The sequence below is a fragment of the Leuresthes tenuis genome, unplaced genomic scaffold, assembly GCF_036924035.1.
Source record: "Leuresthes tenuis unplaced genomic scaffold, fLeuTen1.0.hap1 SCAF_4, whole genome shotgun sequence".
NCBI lineage: Eukaryota > Metazoa > Chordata > Actinopteri > Atheriniformes > Atherinopsidae > Leuresthes > Leuresthes tenuis.
In genome coordinates this window covers 27,784,031-27,807,268 of record NW_027325358.1, presented here as the reverse complement: position 1 = coordinate 27,807,268, position 23,238 = coordinate 27,784,031, and the positions used below count along the sequence as shown (strand labels likewise).

Below are 23,238 nucleotides of genomic sequence, written 5' to 3'. Positions count from 1 at the left end.
ATTTTCTCGTTCACTTTCATCTGCTGCACTGTTCTCCTTCTCTTCATAGCCTCACATTCCCCGTATGCTACACTATGTTCTCCTCCACAGATACAGCATTTTGGTTTCACACTCGTTCCACACTTCCACACATATTCATGATCCCCTCCACACCTTGCACACCTTCTTTTGCCTTTGCACCTGCAAGCAATATGTCCTTCTTCTTGACAATTAAAACACATCATTGGTTTTGGAACAAATTCTCTAACACTACATTTTACAAATCCAAAATATATTTCTTTTGGGATAGTTTTTGGCATCAAATTCTATAACCACTGTTTCTGAATATTTTTCTCAGGTCCTCTTGTCATTCTTTTAACATCTTTAACTGTGGTATTTCTCATTCTCAGGTTTTCCATTACAACTTTCATGTTTATTCCAAGGGGAACCCCTGTTATCACTCCCTTACATCCAAAACTTCTCTGCTCTCCAACTCTCAATGTTTTTGTAACTTTAATTTTTCCTACACTCACCATTTTCTGAGCTTTTTCTACTTGTGTTTCTGTGTTACATCCAATTAGCAAGTTTCCATCTCCTAACACTTTAGCATATTTGATTTCTCCTACTTGTGTTTTGATTATTTTTGTAATTTTTAATGGATCCATTTTTTAACTCCCCCTTCACCTTCAAATCTCACCACTACATTAAAGTCTCCCTTCTTCCAATTCCTCCCCTCATCTCCCTGTCCCTCACTCTCATTGCCTTCTAAGCTATCTTTATCTTCTTTCTTTCTCTCTTTCACACTTTCCCCTTCCTCTAGTGATGTGTGGTTCGCGAACGATTAGTTCGATATTAACTAATCTTTTATATGACTCGGGAGTAACGAGTAGTCTCAGTGAGTGATTCGTTCGTTTTCACGCAGCACCCTTCCTCCCCATATGACAGGCGGCTGCTGCATAAACTCAGTCAGCACGACAGGAAACAGAAATGATTCATTTCTATGCAGTACCCTCTCTCGCCACATGGCAGGCGGCAGCTGCATAAGCTCAGTCAGCAGGACAGGAAACAGTTTTGATTCGTTCCTCGCACCGGAAACAGTTTTGATTCATTCACGAGTCAACTCCTCGGGTTATGGCTCCTCGCACAGGAAACAGTATTGATTCGTTCACGAGTCAACTCCTCGGGTTACTGCTCCTCGCACAGGAAACAGTTTTGATTCGTTCACGAGTCAACTCCTCGGTTACGGCTCCTCGCACAGGAAACAGTATTGATTCGTTCACGACTCAACTCCTCGGGTTATGGCTCCTCGCACAGGAAACAGTATTGATTCATTCACGACTCAACTCCTCGGGCTATGGCTACTCGCACAGGAAACAGTTTTGATTTGTTCACGACTCAACTGCTGGCGGCTAAAAACACTGTGAGATCGGGATGTAGCCTAGCGACAGGATGTCAATAAAGGATGTGGAAAGGAAGCTCAAAGAAGGTCTTTACAGCACAAAGACAAAGCAAGGCAAGTGTGATATTTGGAGAAGTTTCTCAATTGTCCGTGAATCTCTTTATTAATAGCCTATAAAATGACGTGTTTTCTCCTGTGGGACGGGAGAAGACACAAAATCAATGCATTTCTTTTATTGTGCGGGCATAAATTCTTAAAGTTTTGCAGCTGCGGGCGGGAGTGTAACACACGTTGCGGGAGGTAATGGTCAGAAATTCAAAACAGGGTGAAGAAAACAGTGCCGCAGGGCTCTACTGTAGACTGAGAAACGAAGGAGGAAATCAATGATGTCTGATTTGTGATGTTCATTCATTTGTCATGAAACCATAATTAATTAGTGGTCTTCGGTTCTTGTAGATATGTATAGTGTTGTTGTGTATATAATGCCTGAAGTGTGTAAATAGATAAATGATAATGTAAAATCAAATGAGTCAAAATGAATGTGAGTTTTACATTTACTTGTTCTCTACCAGCTGTCACGTGACAGGGCTGAAGATCGTTCTCGTTTGTCAATTTGTCATGTGACAGCTACCGAGTCATTGTCAGGCTTTAAACAACAATGGCAGGGAGGATACATACACAAGTCACCTTATTGTGTATTTGCTTTCCCAGGTTTTCACACGGTTTGAATTGTTTGTGGCATTTTGTGTATTGTATTTTGTGAGCTCAGCTGAAGCAAACTATGGTTCCTTCAGTGTTAAGTGTTTAGAACCGTGGCCGTTTTGTGCAACGCCCACAGTAGGGCTACAGCGCCACCTGCTGGAAAAAATGAACGAAATGATTCGTTCAAAGATTCGTTCAATTTACTGTTCGAGAGTAAATGATCCGATTCAGCCAAAAGAGTCGAAGTTCCCAACACTACCTTCCTCCTCTCCCTACTTGCTCCCATTTACCACCCTCTTTATCCATCTCAAACTCCTCTTCACTAATCTCCGTGCTGTTGCAACTATCTCTGTCCCCCTCCCTTCCCTCCATTTTACACCCGCTTACAGAAAGTAGCGCTAATATATCGCTACTGTACCTGTACAGGCCGTTGGCCTATATCCACCACTCTACTCTCTGCAAGTTACCTATTTACCTAATTTCTACACTGTAGTGATGATGTTAAACACTCCTGAATTCACTTTTTAATCTCGTTTTTTTAATTTACCGCACTCCACCAAACTAACCGTCGCTTGGAAATGACGTCCGCCGCTGTCGTTGTCCCTGTCCATATACTTTTGGCTATTTAATGTTTACCCGAATTTGAAATCAAATTCTTCACTGGCTCTGTTTCAGAACACTAACAGCTTTAAGACTAACACCAGTTTGTTAGTCCTGTATTTTTTTGAAGCTGAAAGACTTGTCAGAGAAGTTTGGGAATTGCATGTTTCTGGACAACTAACACTGTAATTATAACTGTAATGTATGTAATGCTGTTATAAGTCATACTGTTTTTTTCAGAATATGGTACACTGACATAACAGACTTTGTAAGGACGGGAATAGTGGAACTTGAATAACAAAACCTCCAGTAAATCTGTTATTGTGAGATGGCAAATGTTTAGTCATTTAACTAAATATGAAACAGTATGTTTATTGAACCATTTAGGTAAGAGGAAAAAGATGAGATTAAGACAGCAATAGAGAAAAGACAGTGTCTCAAGTAGAATAGTTGAGAAAAAAATTGTTCATTCCAGTATGTCAGCAGTATTTCAGAATGGTTTCATATTTGGAAGCAACATGACCAACTGGTTAATATCATAGTTAACCTGCTGATACATTATTCAAGTCAAAGTTGCCCCATATTTACAACAGGTCGACAAATCGTCACGACTTAGGTCGCAACTTAGTTGAGACTATTTAGAAATACCACTAATGACAGCATTATTATTAAAAATAATCATATTTACAGTTTTAGGAATCTATAACCTACTATTCTAATAAATTAGGGTTAGGGGTTAATCTATTAATTTCTCAACAAGATGCCTAATCCTGCTAGAGTGGTGAAATATTTCAGCCACAGTTGAGTTGCAAATTTGGGTTAAATGACTTGCTCGAAATGCTGCTCTGGCATTTCCTCTGCGTGAATTTAAAGCCATTTTGGGAGGAAGAAAAATTATGGTTAATAAACTCAGAGAATGACAAATGATAGGTTTAGTGAACTACTCTACTGTGTCTTTTTAGATAGTTTCAGTCCAACCTGCAGGTCTTCTCAGATGATGAAAACCGTGCAAATTATTAATGCTGAGGTGCCAGTGTTTAGAAAAGTGTAAAGGGATGTATGTTAACCTTGAAGCAGAATCTTCCTCGTGGTGGTGCTAAAAAAAAACAGATTCAGCTGACACTGAACAGTTGTTTAGTAAAATGTTTATTGCTCACATGTCTGAATATTGCCCATTTTAAGAGTCTGTAGCATACTTTTGATTTTGTTAAGAAACAAAAGCAACAACCATTAACTCTATATGCTTCAAGTCACAGGACAGCAGCTTTAAGTTTCCCAGAGATACTTATTCTCTCATAAAATCATAAACACAAAGTACAATTATTCTCTATGCAAAAAAACATTAGAAACAAAGGCACTTTATTTAAATGAAAAAGATAAAAATTATCCCAGAGTTTGGACTTTGATTCCCTTTTTTTTGTTTGTTTTTTTAGGTATGTGGTGGGGTGGTAAAAAAAGAATCCAGTCTTTTCTATAGTAAAACTTCCAGAGCAGCATTTGGGCAACAGCATGACACAAACACTGAACTGGTACAGAAGTGATGAACCTAGTTACCAACTCTTTAAAGCAACGATGGTGAGACAGCACAAAACTGGACAATGTTACTGCTGTTAAACTGAGCACTTACTTACAAACATTACTGAGGAGGTAAGAAAAAAATATAAAAGGTTTTCTGTAACTATGCCAGGGAAGAACTTTCACCAAAAGGACAACATTGCCTGAGCCAAATATTATATTTGCAAATGGACAGGAATCAACCCGATAAATGCACCTGTATTGTAAAAAATTAAATTAAGAAAAATGCCCTAAATCTATACTTTTAACCCTCGTCCATTTATCAATGCTTAAAATAAAGAGTCTAAATGGTTTCTAGTCAAGGGGACTTTGGAAGATGAGTCTAATGTAGCCAGTCTGTCCGCTAAGCGGCTGGATGCAGAATGGGCAGGAAGCATGGAAGGCATGAGTGCCATGTGGTAGCGGGATCTGACTCCAGTAGGCCATCGTCTTCTCTGAGCAGATATGCCCACAGGGGACAAAGGCGTGGGTGGGAGGCTCAGCATCTACGTAAAAGCCCGGTTCACAGCCTAACCACAATGGCACATAAGGGCCCCTTGCCCGGCACATGGGACACTCTCTCTCCTGACATTCCACTTCAACTCTGGGGTCACGACGCCCTCCCCAGGCATGATAGCCGTGCACATGGCCACAGCGCAGGTAGGCCCAGGGCTGCTTCTCATCCAGGACATCCTTGCGTCGCAGACTGGGAAAGGCCAAAGTGTTCAAGCCCACGGGGCACTGTGGACGCTCAGCATTCAGCTCCTGTCGCATCGCCTCCAGGTGCTTGACGGTGGGGGTACGCGCAAGTCCCTCTGCTGTCCGCCATAGAAGGGTGGCACCACAAAGGTCAATGAGGGAGCCGTCCACCAGCTCGTTATACTCAGAGTCCACCTGAAAAAAACACAGGTCATCCACATCACTTCACTGTCACATTACTCTTACATGCTTTATGTTTAAAATAGTATTTAGAAAGCTAATGTGCTGATGTCAGTTGCTTTCATTTAACATTTCTTTAATCAGCCTCTGAAAAAGTAAAACATGTTCCTTCTTGGTTCTAATAAAGTCGAACAGCGTCTATTACAAACCATCCTTATATTTTATTATATACCAATCCTCACTTTATTTTTTCAGTTTTCTCAACTCGAGGAACTTGAGGAATGCTAAACATGACAAATGTACATGGTAAATGGTCTGTACTCGTATAGTACAGTCCATGCCGATAGTACAATCCACATCTATATATATATAGGCAGCAAAGCTTCATCGTATCTGAAGGAGTTATTAGGGCCCGAGCTGTGAAACAGTGGAGGCCCTATTGTATCCGAAGGAGTTATTACCATACTTATATAGTGGGAGTCACATACCATGTTGCCCCTCTGCTGAGCTGATCTGGTCTCCCGGAGCGTGAAAACATTGCCACAGACTGAGATTTCCCTCCAAAGACCAGGTTTGGAGTTGTGGCTGAAGCCGTGGCAAGGATGCATTACCAGAACACCATTTGTGGTCAGTCCATCCATTTGACCATCCTGCATCCTCCACTTAGCTGCCTTGTCCTGTGAAGAAGTCACAAACTTACTCTTAGCATCCCCACACAACATGACAGTTAATCAAGTAATGACTAAATTTTTGATGGTAGCTTGCTACCCCAAGAAAGATGTTTTTAGAGGAGTCAAAGCCTGCAGCATAGATCTGTGCAGAGTACGGTGGGTTTCTTTGGCAGATGATGCGGCAGGCAAAGCGGGAGATGGTGCTCTGAGCGGTCTGACTCTCAGTGTAGCTCAGTCCACTGGGCACAGTGTCTGTCACAACAAAGTCAATGGGAGACTCTGTGGAACGCCCAATCTGTGATTAGAAAGATAAAAGTTAAAGGTTTCCATTTTTTGGTATTTCAGTGTGTATGTTTGCTGCCACTTGCAGACAGAAATTGATTTGGAACAAATATTGTGACACAAACTTTATTAATTTTTGTTTGATTTATTTTTTCCATTTTAAGAGTTTACAGACAATATAACTTTTTGAAAGTAAAGGTCTCATGCAACAGTAATGGATGCCTTAATGGACATAAGCCTTCTCAATTGTTAACTGATGGTGCTGAAGGCAGAATTAATTGGACTACACTGAATCTCAGATGGAAGAAAATGTTATATATCGTCTAAATGTAATGTTAAAAATAAACTAATCAGAAATGGTTGACTCTCAACATATGTGACACTATCTAGAACTTGATGCCACACACCTGGAACATATCCGTGTCGCGGTCATGTGTGTACTCCACCACGACTGTCTGCGCTCGGGAGAGAGTGTATGATATACTGTGCTGTTCCTTGTTGCTAACAGCCTTCAAAAATAATTAAAACATTTTTTAAAAACACACAGAAGACATAACAACTTGTTTAAGACATGAAAACACAACTTTTATTATTTGTTTCTTCAACAATACACTGTGTTATAATAATGCATTGAGGAAGCTAACAGCATACATCACCTCATGTTTTAGTAGAACTTCATTTTGATTACACACCTTATATAAATTTCACAGCAGCCTTGGTAAATTTCAGAAGCAGATCTTAAGAAACATAAGGGATAGGGTGTTTCTTGGCTTAATGTACTTCTACCAATATAAGCTCTCACCTTAGCAGCCTGAGGTGTGCAGGACGTATGAATGGTGCTGGGTTTCACCCCATTAGCCTTGTTCCTGTGACAGAGAGCAAACCGACTTTTCCATCTCCCTTTGTCACCACTTGGCAGACAGCCATTGCACCTGAACAAAAATGTGATGTTAACAGGGCATCATGGTATTACATATATATGGACAAATACATAGCAATTCAATTAATTAGCCAAAGGTGTTGTTCCTGGGTCACTCCCTCTTAATATAATGGAGTTTATTATTCATAGGCTTGCCGGGGACTCTGCTCTGACTGTGTACATATATACATAATGACACTCACCTATAGCGCCACCTGCTGGTGGCTGGAAAGTCCCCTTGTATCCACACCTCGCATATGACTGAACTGCTACTAGAGATTTAATGCTACTGGCTTCAAACTTGGTCAGGTTACTCTTAAGCCATGGGGGATTAAAAGTTAGGAAAATCTTTTTTTTTTTTTTAAGTCTGAAGGGTGTGGCCGTGGCGGGGCAGCGAAGATCGTGTTATGGCGTTTGTGGATTAAAAGCAATATCATCATCGCAATGTCATGAAACTTGGCACACGTGTCCACGCTGAAAACCTCATACATATGTAAATAATATTGTTTGTGGCTGGAGGAAAATGGCTCTGTAGCGCCCCCTACAAATTTTCAAAATAACCCTGCCATTGGGCTTAGTTTTGTGCAGGCTGGAGAAATTCGCGACACGCCTTCTTCAAGGCCAGACGCACAGCCTCTTGACATCATAGAGCCGGGTCCGCAAGAAGTCGGCCATTTTGAGTTGAAAATGCATATTGGTGCCATTTTGCCTTTTTCCATGCCTCGCATTTGATCGAACTCTTCCTACTGATTTAATGCTACCGGCTTCAAACATTGTGTCCTAACTCTTCAGCCATGGGGGATTAAAAATTGTGATCAGATTTTCCAATTTCCAAAAGGTGTGTCCGTGGCAGACCCTCAAACTTTGACGACTCGCCACTGCTCGCCACAAAACACAAAGTCACTCATAACCTTTGCATACATTGTATGTTCTTCACCAAACGTCATAGGCTTGCAGGGGACTCTGCCCTAAGTGCATACATATGCACATACTGACACTCACCTATAGCGCCACCTGCTGGTGGTTGGAAATGTCACTGTGTTTCCACACCTCACATATGATCGAACTCCAACTACATATTTAATGGTAACGGCTTCAAACTTGGTCAGATTACTCATCTGCCATGGGGAATTAAAAGTTAGGAGAACTTCTTCCAAAGTCTGAAGGTTGTGGCCGTGGCAGACCCTCAAACTTTGAGGACTCGCTACTGCTCACCACAAAACACAGTAACTTACAACTTTTGCATACATTGTCTGATCTTTCCCAAACTTCATAGGCTGCACTTGGGCTCCACCCAGAACGCATGCATATGATCAAACTTACACATGTTTATAGCACCACCTATTGGTGGCCAAAAACATCACTTTTTTGTACCTGGCAGTACTACACCTGGCTGGGATCCTCACATCCTGTTCTACATTTGACGGACAGCTGTGCGGTGTGCATCAGACTGAGTCCAGCGCATACCCCGATGTGCACACCTGCGAGGGCCCGTTCATGGCTGCTTGCAGCTTTAATTATTAGGGCCCGAGCTGCAAGGCAGCAAAGCCCTATTGTATCCCTTGGCGTTATTATTATTATTCTTTGCACTTTGATCGCATTTTTCAGTGCTTTCCCGTGCGTGAAAACTCAGCAATATTGGCATGCGCATCAGGCCTGGTGCGCCATTTTGTTTTACTGTAGTTGCGTCATAATTGTTCTATAGCGCCCCCTAGAAAATGAATAAATATCTGTGACGTGGGGGTTTTGAGTAGCCGGACAAAATTTGGTACACGCCTTCGTCAAGCCCAGACGCACAAAAAAGCCTCTTGACATCATAGTGCCGGGTTCACAGGAAATTGGCCAATTTGAGTTGAACATGCAAATTGGTGCCATTTTGCCTTTTTCTACACCTCGCATATGATCAAACTCATCCTACAGATTTAATGTTAACGGCTTCAAACTTTCTCTGGGTCGGGAATGAGATCCTTCCCCAAGTGGAGGAGTTCAAGTATCTCGGGGTCTTGTTCACGAGTGAGGGACGAATGGAGCGTGAGATTGACGGGCGGATCGGTGCGGCGTCTGCAGTGTTGCGGGCTCTGCACCGACCCGTCGTGGTGAAGAAGGAGCTGAGCCAGAAGGCGAAGCTCTCTATTTACTGGTCAATCTACGTTCCCATCCTCACCTATGGTCAGGAGTTGTGGGTAGTGACCGAAAGAACAAGATCGCGAATACAAGCGGCCGAAATGGGTTTCCTCCGCGGGGTGTCTGGGCTCTCCCTTAGAGATAGGGTGAGAAGCTCAGTCATTTGGGAGGGGCTCGGAGTAGAACCGCTGCTCCTCCGCATTGAGAGGAGTCAGATGAGGTGGCTCGGGCATCTAGTTAGGATGCCCCCTGGACGCCTCCCTGGTGATGTGTTCCGGGCACGTCCCATTGGGAGGAGACCCCGGGGAAGACCCAGGACACATTGGAGAGACTATGTCTCTCGGCTGGCCTGGGAACGCCTCGGGGTCCCCCCGGAAGAGCTGGAGGAAGTCGCCGGGGACAGGGACGTCTGGGTTTCTCTGCTCAAGCTGCTGCCCCCGCGACCCAACCCCCGAATAAGTGGTAGATGATGGCTGGATGGATGGATGGCTTCAGACTTAGTGTGATTACTCTTCAGCCATGGGTGATTAAAAGTTGTGATCAACTTTTCCAAAGTCCGATGGCTGTGTCCATGGCTGGGCGGCAAAGGTTTTGTTGTGGCATTTGTGGTTTGATAGCCATGTCATCATCTCAAGGTCATGAAACTTGGCACAAACGTCCTGGCTGAGGACGTCATACGTATGTAAAGAATATCGTGTGTGGCCAGAGCAAAATGGCTCTGTAGCGCCCTGTATGAATTTTCAAAAACCCTGCTGTTGATGTCTTCATATACATGTGATTCTCACAGCCTGCTCCACACTTTCCAGACAGCTGTGCTGTGCGATGTGCGTCGACCGGCGTCCAACGCCTACCCCAATGTGAACACGTGCTCGGGCCCTGATCAACGCAGCTTGCAGCTTCAATTATTATGCCGATTATGCATTCTCACAACACTATATTTTTCCTGTTTGTCTTTATTGTTATCATTATTCCAACATCTTAGTTCTTCCGTACGTTTTTTTGTCGTCTAACGTCTCCTGCATACTTTCACCGATTTAAACAATTTTGGTCTCACAACGTTCAGCTCTTTCAGGAGATTACTTTTATTAAAATTTTCCCGTCATTCAAATGAATGGGACATTCTTTCAACTCTTCCCCCTCTGTTCAACCTAACTACTTCTACATACTTTCAGCTGGAATTACCATTCAAACTTTAAACGGGTCACAAGACATTAATCTACTACAAAATGGTTCAGCTTTTTCAAATATTAAGCCAATTTTGAAATATGACAGTTTCAAAAACGTGAACATTTTTGCTCCTTCTTGATTTTTATGAATGAGCAGCTAGCAAAGTGAGCACTGATAACTTTCAGCTTTTTCTGATATTCAAACAAATTCCTCTAACTTTCATTACAGAAATTTACAGAAACAAATTATACCTTAAAATGTAGGAACATTTGTCCTCTTTCAGTCAATGTAACTACTAAAGAGCTCACATTTACAGAATTACAGCTCTCAGCCTGGAAGTGAGAGAAACCTTTCAAATTCTCTCACTAACTCCAATGGAAAGTTTGGTATGATACAGCAGACAACTTCAAGTGTGTTCAATTTGCTGCCGTTTAAAAACCTTTCACTCCATTGAAATAAAAACTACATTACATCCTCTCACCCTTCTGCTGCTGATTTTCCTCACTTTTATAGTTTTCTCACAGGAGGTCATAGTATCCCTTCAGACATTTCTGCTTGTTCTACTGGGAGTGAGCTTGTTAAGCCGCAGCTGTTTACACACATTTGTATCACTGTGAAGACATCTCTCTTCCACTCCTCTGCTACATATTACACTGCAGCCATTTTAACTATTACTCACTTGACTGCTAAATTTTCACTATTTTTGCTTTTTTAGCATGGTCAGCAATCCCCTTTCAGCTTTTCAGTATTCTCACTGCTGTTTTGCAGGAACAGCTTTTCCTAGTTAAAAATAAAACTCATCTGTAGGTCATCTTCAGAGCCAGACTGCCACTAGCCACAGGTCAAGTAAACATGAGTTCAGTTAAAAGTTGAGCCATTCTTTCTCTGGATCATACACACTTCCTGCATTACTCAAAGAAACCCCCACCTCGTTTAGACAAACACAGACCACCCCATTTCCACTGTGGCTCCAGTGTGTGACACAGAACAAAAGCTCTGTTTTTACTAACAGTATGGCTATGTTAAAATAAAACCTTATGACCAGTGTAATTGCCAGTTTCAGAGTCTCCTAGACTGTTTATGTGGACGCAAGAACACATAAGCAAACAAAAAGTCTGAAACCACCACAGCCACAACTTTTTTGACATCCTACTTCCTTGAACCAAAGGCTCACTCTTGTGTTCACAGTAAATGGCCTTCAGTCAGGAATTTGGCTGCATTCTATGTTGTGGTCGAGCTTCTCAACACATTCAACTGGATTTAAGCCGAGTTATGCAGCAACCAAACAAAAACCAATACACTGAGCCCTGTGGAGTCGATCTTGCCAATTACGATTAGATTATTATTTGTTTTCACATCGTCACCGATATCTTTTTGCCAACATGATACCAAAATGAACAGCAGGGTTTACCCATGTTTTTAACAGAGCCTATAGAACAGAAAAAAATATGTTCTAACATATTTTCCATGTAACATCAAAATATATAAGGCACTCAGTGTTTTACCTGGGGGGTTGCACTGACTTAATCTGTACCAACATGCCAGAGTCAAACATATTTCAAAACGACAAAAGGCTTCTATATAAATCCTTCTAAAGTGCCCTCCTACTGAAAACATGAATGAATGAAGTCTGTTCTTTTGTTTGTTCTTTCCTTTTAAAAATCAATCCTAAAGTTGCATATGATAATAAAGAAGAAGAAGAAAGAAGCAGAAAGAGGAAGAAAGAAGAAGAATATATAAATAAAAACTTCTGCATAACAACTTGAAAGAAATCCAACTTTGTACTGTAAATATGTGCAGTTTCGGGTAAGAATAAATTATCACAAAGCAATTATTGCAATTATTTATATTTCATCTACAAAAACAATTTTAATTGAAATAGTGAAATTCACTTCTTACTTTTATGATTCCATTGAATACATTGTACGTTTGTTTTGTGTGTTTTATATGTATATAATGCCAATTATAACTAAGGTAATCACACACGAGTTAAGTAAGCATATTGCTTTTGTCCAACTTCTCACTTCACACAAAGGTTTACATCCAAAATGGATCCAGATTTCGGCATCTTCAGCAGTGAGGGGTTGTGAAGAACACTGATAATCGTCTCTAGCTGCTGTGTGTGCAGAGGTACAATAATGGATGTAGCTGTGGGCTTTACTTCAAACATCACCATGGTGGCAGCTTCCGCAACATCTTCCGTTGCCTTCATGTCAACTTAATTTTTCCGCAATTCAGAATACAGAGCTGAGGAGATCTTTGGTTGTTGCTCCAGGCACCATTCCAGGATTGCTAGCACTGTGTTCCATCAGGTAACAGTCCATCAGTGAACAGATTATATCCAGGCACTTGGAGTAATTTTTACCTTCTCTGAGCACAGGGCTTGCCATAGTAATATGTTGGGAAAATTAAGCAATTGTGATATTTCCAAAATATTTTACCTCCATGTTGTATGATTTGGGGATGACTTTGCTTTTGTCCAACTTCTCACTTCACACAAAGGTTTACATCCAAAATGGATCCAGATTTCGGCATCTTCAGCAGTGAATCTCTAACCATGTTAATTAAACTGCGGTCTCACCACATCTAATAAGACCGACAGGGTCAAGGCTTCACACACAGGAAAAGGCGTACATCTAAAAATTGGGGAATTTTACAAATGAATATCAAATTGTTCAAATTAAGATCAATGTGTAACAAGCCGTAAATGTAAGAAATTCACACTGTTTTATTAACAACGTATAGCTACCTCATGTCTGAGATGTCCTTGTTTGCGATGCGCCGGCCTTATTGGCAACAAGTCTGTGTAGCTCAGAATTTTTGTTCGTCGTTTATATATTTATATGTAAATTTTGTTTTAATCTAAACATTTTTATTGATTTTTAGTGATCTGCTTTTTATTCACATTTTGTTTTATTTTTTGACAATCTACACTGCTACCAGTAGAGCAGTGTACACAAGAGAGGAACTGTTGGCACTGTTAAGGATAGGACGCGGGATTAAACATCCAATTCCAACCGATCTAAGAAAGCTGTGGCTGCTCCCCCCGCCTGGCCTCCTCTGTCTAGCTGCACCCCACCCTCATCTCTATGATCGATACTAACATCACTCCTGTTAGGGGTGGGCGATATGACGATATTAAATCGTGAGCGATTTCAACGTGAAGACGTTCCGTAACAATCTGTCAAACTGCAGAGATCGTGGGATCGTCTAGGGCACATTTTATAAATTGCAGTTGTTTGTTGATATACCGACGCATCAGACGTATTACGTCGTCAACCTGACCGACCAATCATAGCGAATTACGGGCAGTGACGCGCTTTCTTACTTGCCTCCCTTTAGGTGTATAGCGCTAGCCGCATGGAGAGACATGGCTGAAAGCCAAACGGAGGAGTTGGTAACAAAAAAAAATTCCACTTCCATTATATGGAATTGGTTTGGCTTTTCCCCAAATGATGAAGCACAGGTAAATGTTTTGTGCAAAGTCTGCACAGAACAGGTTCGTACGTCAGGTGGCAACACGACGAACCTGTTCAACTATTTAAAAAGGAAGCATCTCAAACAGTATGCTGAGAGCCAAACAGCGAGGAGCCCGGCGCACCGCAGGCGGAGGCAGCAGTTAGCGTAAGACCAAAACAAACAACAATAAAACAAGCATTTAACAAAGGCACCCCCTATGACAAATCAAGCAAGCGGTCGAAAGACGTAACAGAAGCGGTTACCTTTTATCTGGCAAAAGACACGGTACCGTTCAAGACGGTTGAAAACGAGGGGTTCAAACGCCTGCTTAAAGTTGTTGACACGCGGTACGAGCCACCCAGCCGAAAATACTTTTCCAATACTGCCATGCCATGTCCTGTCACCATCCCTCCGCTACAACCTCCGCTCCCTCTGTCTCCAACAATAGAAGAGGTTGGAGCTGAGCTCAGGAGACTTCAGTCAGGGAGGGCTGCAGGCCCAGATGGAGTCTGTCCAAGGCTTCTCAGGGACTGTGCTGGTCAACTAGCAGTCTCTCTTCGGAGGCTCTTCAATATGAGCCTTCAGATGGAAAAAGTCCCGGTGCTGTGGAAAACTTCTTGTCATGAAATTAGGGCAACTGGTGGAGCTGAATGACAGTAGACCAATGGTTTTGACATCTCATATCATGAAGACCTTGGAGAGACTCCTTGCTCGTCGCATGAGATTGCAGGTTGCTGAGGATCTGACCCCCTCCAATTGGCCTTCCAGAAACACACAGGAGTGGAAGACGCAATTCTGTACATGCTGCATCGGGCATATGCTTATCTGGACGTGTCTGGTTCATATATGAGAATCATGCTCTTTGACTTCTCCAGTGCCTTAAATGCCGTACAGCCTCCCATACTGAAAGACAAGCTTCTAGGTATGGGTGTGGCCCCCTCCCTGACATTGTGGATTATAGACTATCTGACTACCAGACCATATGTCAGGATAGGGAGATGTGTTTCTGGAACACTGGAATACAGTACTGGGGCTCTGCAGGGTAATGTTTTGAGTCCTTTTCTTTTCACCCTGTACACATCGGACTTCAGGTACAACTGAAAGTCTTGCCACATACAGAAGTATTCTGATTATACAGCTGTTGTAGCATGTGTGCACGGTGGATGGGAGAAGGAGTACAGGGATCTTGTGGAGTCTTTCAATGACTGGACCAAAAAGAACTGTCTGCTCCTGAACACTACCAAAACCAAATAGCTGGTGGTGGACTTAAGGAGATCTAAAACTCCATACCAGTCAGTCTGCATTGATAGAGACTGTTCAGACGTTCAAATACCTGTGGATGTTGCTGGATAATAAACTGGAGTGGTCTGCCAACATAAAAGCAGTATACAGGAGGGGCCAGTGACATCATGTCACTGCTGACATTGAAGGACCTGAGCGGTGTCAGGAAGAAGAGACGGCTCAGGTCCTTCAATGTCAGCAGTGACATGGTGTGCATGTTTTATCACACTGTCATTGAGAGTGCACTGTTCTACGCTGTTGTCTGTTGGGGGAGTTGCACTACAGATAAGAACTGTAGACGTCTGGACAAACTGGTGAAACAGGCCAATTCTGTATTAGGCAGAAGGCTTGTCCCTCTCAGTGCTGTTGTGGAGCAGCGGAGGAGGAGGAAGTTATATTCTGTTTTGGAGAACAATAAACACCCCCTGCACATCCTGGCAGGACAGAGGAGCAGCTGCAGTGAGAGACTCATCTTACTGCGCTGCAGGACTGAAAGGTTCAGGAGGTCCTTTGTCCCCACAGCCATAAGGCTTTTTAACAGTGACTGTTGACATGTTTTTCTCAAATTTATTTATGTATTCATTTATTATTATCATTAGTATTATAATATACAATCATTGTAAAAAATTGTTTTGTTTTTCTTTTAATTTTGAGCTACTTGACTAATTTTGAATTTTCGCAATGGAGGATGAATAAAGTATCTTTTTAATTCTATTTTCTTTGTCATGTCATATTGACTATATTTCAATCCAGTCCTTGCACACAACTGAATCAATAATATATTAAAACAAAATTTTCTTATGTAAACAAAGCATATTTTACTGCTTTTTCATGATCATGGATTACTTATCTGAAGCATGTTTCATGCGTTTGTGGTGAATGACTGTATTCTCTTGGTTATATGGAAGGTATCATCTCAAAATGTATGTGATTCTTTAACAGTTGTGTAAACATATATGTTTGTTTAAGAGGCTAACTCAAGGAGCACAAGTCCCAATGGTGGAACTTGTCAACATCCAAGAGTAAATATCTTACCCAAACACAATAAGCTCTCCATATCTGACTGGTCCTTTGGTGGATGCAGGAGAGGTGGAGATGTTTTCCTGATCCAATGAAAACATCTGTGCAGCCTTCTGAGGGAGGAAGCACGAGGACTATCCCAGTGTGCAAAATCTATCACCGTCAGTGCATCTCCAGGAGTATAGGTACACAACACATCATCTGCAGACAAAATCAGTACATTTATAACTTAGCATAAGCAATTTCCAATAATTCTGTTGGCCGAAAAGCAATGACTACACATATAACAAATAATTTTCCGCAATTGACCAGCTAGGACCTCACTTTAGATATTTCATTTAAAATTCAAAAGCCTTTGTGCATTCATACAAACACACACAGAGGTTTCAGCATGACACTATTCATTGCTACACTACACCCCGATACACCCACACTATCTCTGTACTTGGAGCTGGTGGCAACAGTGGCAAACAATGTACATATTCACTCCAGTACACTGAGTGGGGTTGTTACGAGTAAAATGGGCCATGTGCGTCCGTGGAAGAATGACTCACTTAGCAACACACTGGAATTGATGTAAAAATGCTTTGTATCTTAGAAAAAAAAAAGAAAGAAAACAAGCTTGGAATTCATTTAAAAATCTACATCTGCTTAAAGTGAGACAACAGCATAAATCTGAGTTACACAACTGGCTGTTATGACAAATTCTGCACTCTATAATTTAAGAGGTTCTCAGACTGTCCAAAAAAGTCATTATTAATAACTTCCTTATTTTCGAAGATAGTGTGGGTCTGCAGATATTTCATCATATATGGTTTGGTCTTGTCCTGCACCTAATTATCAGATTACCATGATTCTAGAAAAATATACCCAAGTAATAGTGCTTGTAACTATAGGTGTCTGGTTGAACTCTCCATAATGGGTAAGTCTTATTGCTGTGCTGAAAGATACAACACAGCTTCTAGAAATGACACTAATTCATGTTGTAACAAATCAACAAAAAAGCGAGTCAAGCTTACGTAGCTAGCTGTGCAACAACTAGGTATAAACAATCCTTTAAGCACAATGCACCTTGCAAGCCATCACGATTATGACTAATGACAGTCAAATAATAGAAGAAATCCTACAACAAAGCAACTGATCCTGAGGGAAGTTTTGCTCCAAGAACAAAGATCAACCAAGGATGAGGAAGAAGACTGCAGCTCCACAAAGGCCAGAGCTGAACATCTACTGGCAAACGAAATGGGGCATGGACTTTTTTTTAAAGAACTGCAAAACTTCTTGAAGTAATCTGTCTCAACTATGGTGATTATTTTAATATTCATGCTGACAATACTCAGAGTAGAGGAACCAAGAATTCTGTTGTAATCATGATAACGATGAGGGGATTCAGCATGTGTCGGAGCAAATACAGAACAAAGGCCAGACCCTAGATTTTATTATCTCCAAGGACATAAACATCTACAAGGTTGTGGTGACTGATTCTGCCTTCTCTGACCATTTCAGTGCATTCTTTGATGGTGCCATCTGCGCACACACAAATAAAACTGAATTTTAAAAAAGCATATTACTGAAAGAATTAGTGACATACTTATTCGGGCTTTCATTTCCACATAAATACCCTCAATGAAATTTTAGAACTTTTCAATTCTAAACTTAAAAACACTCTGCCATTGAACCCAGCAAGGGGAAGATCATCTCAATACACCACATTCGGCAATAAAAAAAAGAGGATGTCATACAGCTGAACACTTGAGATTAAGAAATGAGAAAAACAAATAAAAAGTTATTCGTACGTAATCGCTGAGAGTTTTCCATTTGAGAGGCTTTTCATATAATTTACTGTCTTATAGTTTATAGTTTTAACTTCCCATCTTCTATTGATGAATCTTGTTCTATCCACTAAAGCCTAAAATAGCATCGCTATCCTTTTCATACACAATTTATTTGAAAATTCACATAAGACAACAAGATAAGGTTAACATTAACATCAGACAAGCAGTTAATTGTTCCATTACTGCTACCGGTTTAATTCTTAATAAATTTGATGCAATAATAAAATTTTACCCAATGAACTAATCAACCCCCATCTTGCCATCTTAATATTTTGCCAAATAAACCACAAGATATTGCTCCACAGAATGAAGAAAATGGTGTGTCTTTCTGCCCCAGTCCTAAACGATTATTTGTATTCCAGTGCAGGAAATCAGTGAGTGATCAGTATTTTTCCCGACATAAGATAAACACCAAATGGTGAACATAAACACGCAGAGATTACCACAACTTTAACATGGCAAATTAACAAAGGTATTTTTAACAAGTAACATGAAATCCAGCTTGGTAGGTTTTGAGTCATCTGGCTAACCAACAGACAAAACATCCCAATAATATATTCTCCTTGGTCAATGGTTATGATTCAACTTTGCAACCCACAAAAACGAGAACCCAACAACTCAATTTCGATAAAACTCAGGCAAAGATGAGAACAGCATTGATAGTCATCAGGTTGACACATCAACCCAAAACCCAAAAACAAGTTTAACATCAGCTTGTTTAAAGCAAGATATTGATCACAGGGACTTGTATTTTCCCTTCTACAGGTCTGAACTCATTTCTTTTTTAAGTAATTTCCAATTTGAGTCACAGTTCTCAATTTTCGACTCATTCTCTAAAGCATGTAGAAGCTAAACCCTACCGTGAATTACCTAAAATTATGATTGTCATTCAAAAATATACCATAGTTCCGCACTATTGTAGATCACTTCTAAAAAACTCATTTCACTACAGCCTTGATTAAGGCATTTATTGTAAAATAGATAATAAAAAGAGATGTTCTCTTTGCCATTCTCGCCTCTATGTCATGACTGCAGATTTTCTTTCAGTGGATTTAAATGCAGCCATTAAGCATTAATCGTGAATAGTGACCCATTCACCACCTGTAAGTGGACACCATATAAACGAGACAGTCTGATTTATAGCTGAATCTCACCTTGCTCTGCTAACACTGCGCCTCAGAGCTAATTTTATCCCACACTTGTGATTCATTCTTTCTCATCACTGAGAACAAAGAAACATTAACTGGCTGCTCTTCACACAACCTAGTTTCGACTACAATTTGGCAGCATCGCTATGGTGACAATTGGGTCTTGATCTTATTTTGATGGAAGTGTACAACCCATATTTTCTAAAGTGGGGTTGTGTGAAATACTCATGAGTAGTCAGTGTCAGAGTGCTCAGAAAGCATTTTGCCAAACAAAAAAAAATAAAATTACAGTAGTTTAAGCAGACTTCATTGTAGATTTTGACAGCATGGCACTTTGCAACTGACAGTTACGCAGACTGGGTCTGCAAAAATGGTCCACAGTTTGTGTAGCACAGCCTGTGCTACAACACAGATGTTTTGCCATTAAGAAAATTATATATTATATTATTAAGAAAAAATAATGAAGTGCAACGAAAGTTTGAGGTTTTAGGCTTTTTTTTTTTTTTTTTTTTTTAGAGATTCTGAATTGACCCCAGAAGTGAATGTGAGCATGCATGGTCGATTGTCTCATTTTCTCTGTGTGGCCCTGTGATGGATGGGCGACCTGTCCAGGGTGTGATGGATGGGCGACCTGTCGTTGGGCAAGAGGACCAAAACATAGGTTAAAGGTGCATATTACAATATAGGATTACACAGGATTAAATACAGGAATTAAAGTGCGGGATTCTGAGCTGTAATTTCAGTTGATTTACATCCAAAGTGAAGGCTAGATGTAACAATTAAGGCTCAATAATACCCTCCCTTCAGGGGGCTCATATGCAATTGGACAGATAAACAATCATAAGCAACTTACTGATTTTTTATTTTTTCCCCATGGACAGAACACCCTGCAGCCCTTTGAATGCATTTTTCAAACAGTTCTGGAGGCAGTGTGCCAAAACTCAAACACTAGGCGCACCAATACTACTATGTCTTCATATTTGTTTGTTAATTTTAACTGCCGTCATATATCTTATACAAGAACAAAAGAAAGAGAGAAGAGACAAGCCTTTTGTCATCATAACGACACAAGGTTGGGAAAATGTTGGGTAGGCGGTCATATACCTGCAGGCAGCTGGCACGCACTCTCTCACTCTGGAAGGCCTTTTGACCTGGAGTCATTTTTCTTTTTCAAATTATAAGATTATTCAAAGCCTCCAGTGACATCAGAGTCCTAACCTTCTGATGGCAAGACAGTTTATTAGTGTGCAGGTGATTTTGTGTTGGAGAGAGATAAGAGTGACTTTTTCTGACAGAATTGGCAGAAATGTGGTAGACGTATTCTTTAAACATGAAACAAGGGTACAGCACAACAGCATAAACTAAGCAGGAGCAGATTAAACTGGAGCACATCTGCTAGGAGCAGGCTGATGGCAGGAATGAACTGATGGCTCTGCAAGAAGCTGAAATGACAATAAAATTAAGTAGAATTGATGAGCCACATTATTGTCTTTATTATCTTTAATCTTGTTATCATATTATCATAATTTACAGAAATAGCATGCCTATTACATTGGCGCAGACATTTATTTATAAATCAATCGAAATCAAATGTTACACAATAGTTGTGGTAATCCAAGTCCTTCATACACACTCAAAACAAATAGACAAAACAGTCTTGCTCTCTTTACACCTACATGTACAAGCACATTGTTGTTCTTCTATGGGAACTGCTTCTACTAAAGTGCATCTCCGCCAACCTCTACAATGGAGTCTAAATATACTACGTAGATAGTGAGGCTGGAAGATATGCACCAAAATCAAGTATTTTTAGGCAGAGTGGAGATGCACGTTATACTGTGTATGTTTTGTTTTTTTAAAGACTATTTAATATTAAGGGTGTTGGAAAAAGAAAGTTGACTTGCCATGCTACCTCTTGAGCTTCCATGCTGATGTATTCATATTAAGGAAGCTCCTTGGTGCTAGTTAGTTGACAAAGTTAGCGTTTAGAGTTGGTTGTTCAATTATTAGGAAGCTGCGACATATTGTTTTTTTGGGGGGAGGATTTGTTCAGAAAACCAGCTGGACCCCCCTGCCAGAGTTACTACTGAGGTTGTAACCCTGCCTGTGAGGACTGTTAAATTAGTTCACAATGTTGTCTACAAATTATTCTCTGTTCCCCATGTACATGTCTGTTCAACATACATTTATCTGGGATCCATCAGCAAAACTTTCACATAAAATAAACCACTGACCTCCCATGTGGTGGAGGTGTGGTTCAGTTTATGTGCGCTTTAGTGTTCTCACTGTGAGACGATCAGTCAATGTCATTATTTTTTTATGTATTTCTTTGCTCTGCAACTTGCTATAGTCTTACTGACTTCCTGGCTCGTCAAATAGTTTCCATGCTCCTGTGTTTTTTTTCACCCTATAAATCAGCTGAATAACTGAAAACACATGCTTATTTAATATGTACAATATTTGACTGCTTCATCAGTAACGTATTAATATCTCAAAACGTTAGATAGCTACTGTATCTGCAAGATGAGATTAAAAACTTACTTTACTCTGTCAGTGACATTCATGTCCACGTTTTGCACATGACAGGAGTCATCTACATTTAGGATCAGTTGGATTCTTTATGTGACTCGCTTTATGTTCGCCACTCATACTCTAACTTCTTAGGCACATGGCACACTAGACGATGGGTAGACTACATATAGCTTTTTTTGTTAAAATTGTGATTTTACTCTTTTTACCAATGGCTTAATGTTATATTTAATGTGCAAAGGAGAATGCCTGTGATCTTTCAGGAACTGGCAGGCTGAACACTGATAGTCACTTCCCTTTACTCTCTGCTACAGCTCCAATGAAACCCACTTAGACAAAACTTTTTTCAGGTCAACATTTGCAAGTGGAGAGAGGTCCACGTCTCTATAGGTCTTTGAGATGACTGTTACAACGTTTTAAAGTGGAGAACAAAAGCACCGTCTGCAGGGACAGATGCTGTGTTAGGATGGTGTAGGGTAATCAGTTTGCGTTATGGAACAAAGGAGGCCAGCTGGGTACTATGGACAAGACAGAGAAGCGGTGTCAACAAAACTGCTCAGGAAGCCCTGCAAAGGATAACAGACATAGAAACAACAGCTGAAGTAGATGCACCACAATTTAAAGTCCTATGGTGCTTAAAAATTCAGCCTAAGAATCTAATTTAAGACATTTTTTTTACTGGGTAAACGCAGAACTTAAGAGTCTGACTTAAATGGAATGCAGACTAAAGGACTTAACTTATAAAATAAGTTGGAATAGGATTTGGTGCTAACGCGTGCTACCATCATTTATCAAACCTAAATATACCAATTAAGATATTAAATAAAGTTTTATTCACAGCACCACGCAAGACCCAGGCAAGCCTGTAACAATAAAATCCCATGACATTAACTCAGGGTTTTCATTGTTGTTTCATTTCTGAGAATATTCAAACTTACAACTTTCAACTCATCTCGAACGCTCTGACTAAATACAGACTAGTTGAGCTAACCTGGGAACCAGAAAACAAACTGTTAGCTGGTGAAAGCTTTTCGGTAGGGAAAACAACAGTAAGTAACTCGATTAGTAAACTTGTAACCGGACGGAGTGCTAATGTTAACAGTGAGGAAAACACTTACACAATGTTAATGACAACAAAAATGAAGTGATATTACATATCGAACAATAAACTCACCAAATGTAAAGCATTTTCATGTCCAGTGAATCTTTGCTCTGTAACTGACGGTGTTAAAACAAGAAATAGAAAAAAGGTGCCGTCTTTTGGCATAAACGGTGACTTAAATATCTAAATGTCCAGCGGTAGATGAAGTGTTTTTTAAACCTCAGCAGACTTCGGGTGAAAAACAAGTCTGTTGGACTCGTCTCGTCTCTGAGGAGCTCTAATATCACAACGAAGAGAGTCTTTGTCGTAAGCTGTAGTCACATCCGGTGACACCTTCATAATAAAACGAAGTGGGTGAAACTTTGCAACATACCTCTCACCAGATAAGAATGTTAACCACATGTTTACAAGCTTAACTAGTTGACTAGTAACTTAACTAACAAGGAAAAAAAATGTGTTTAAAGACATGTGGAAAATTATCTGTAGCCACAAAATGTATGAATTCCTGTTATGTTAATGGGAAAAAGTCGTTGGAAAAGAAAATACTAACTGGTCACACATTTACCCTTTCCCTCATCCAAATATTCT

The 23,238-nt window shown here is 40.5% G+C and overlaps 1 protein-coding gene across 1 annotated transcript; it reads right to left on the bottom strand.

The window, feature by feature from the left end:
• Nucleotides 1-3,820: 3,820 nt before the first annotated feature.
• On the bottom strand, nt 3,821-22,897 carry LOC140304758 (E3 ubiquitin-protein ligase pellino homolog 1-like). The gene is made up of 7 exons (XM_072383523.1): nt 22,723-22,897; nt 16,052-16,237; nt 6,869-6,998; nt 6,474-6,575; nt 5,882-6,079; nt 5,602-5,790; nt 3,821-5,128 (listed from the first exon to the last, which is right to left on the bottom strand). The coding sequence occupies exons 2-7, from the start codon at nt 16,135-16,137 to the stop codon at nt 4,550-4,552; spliced, it is 1,284 nt and encodes a 427-aa protein (XP_072239624.1). The 5' UTR covers nt 16,138-16,237; nt 22,723-22,897; the 3' UTR covers nt 3,821-4,549.
• Between the last annotated feature and the right edge of the window lie 341 nt (nt 22,898-23,238).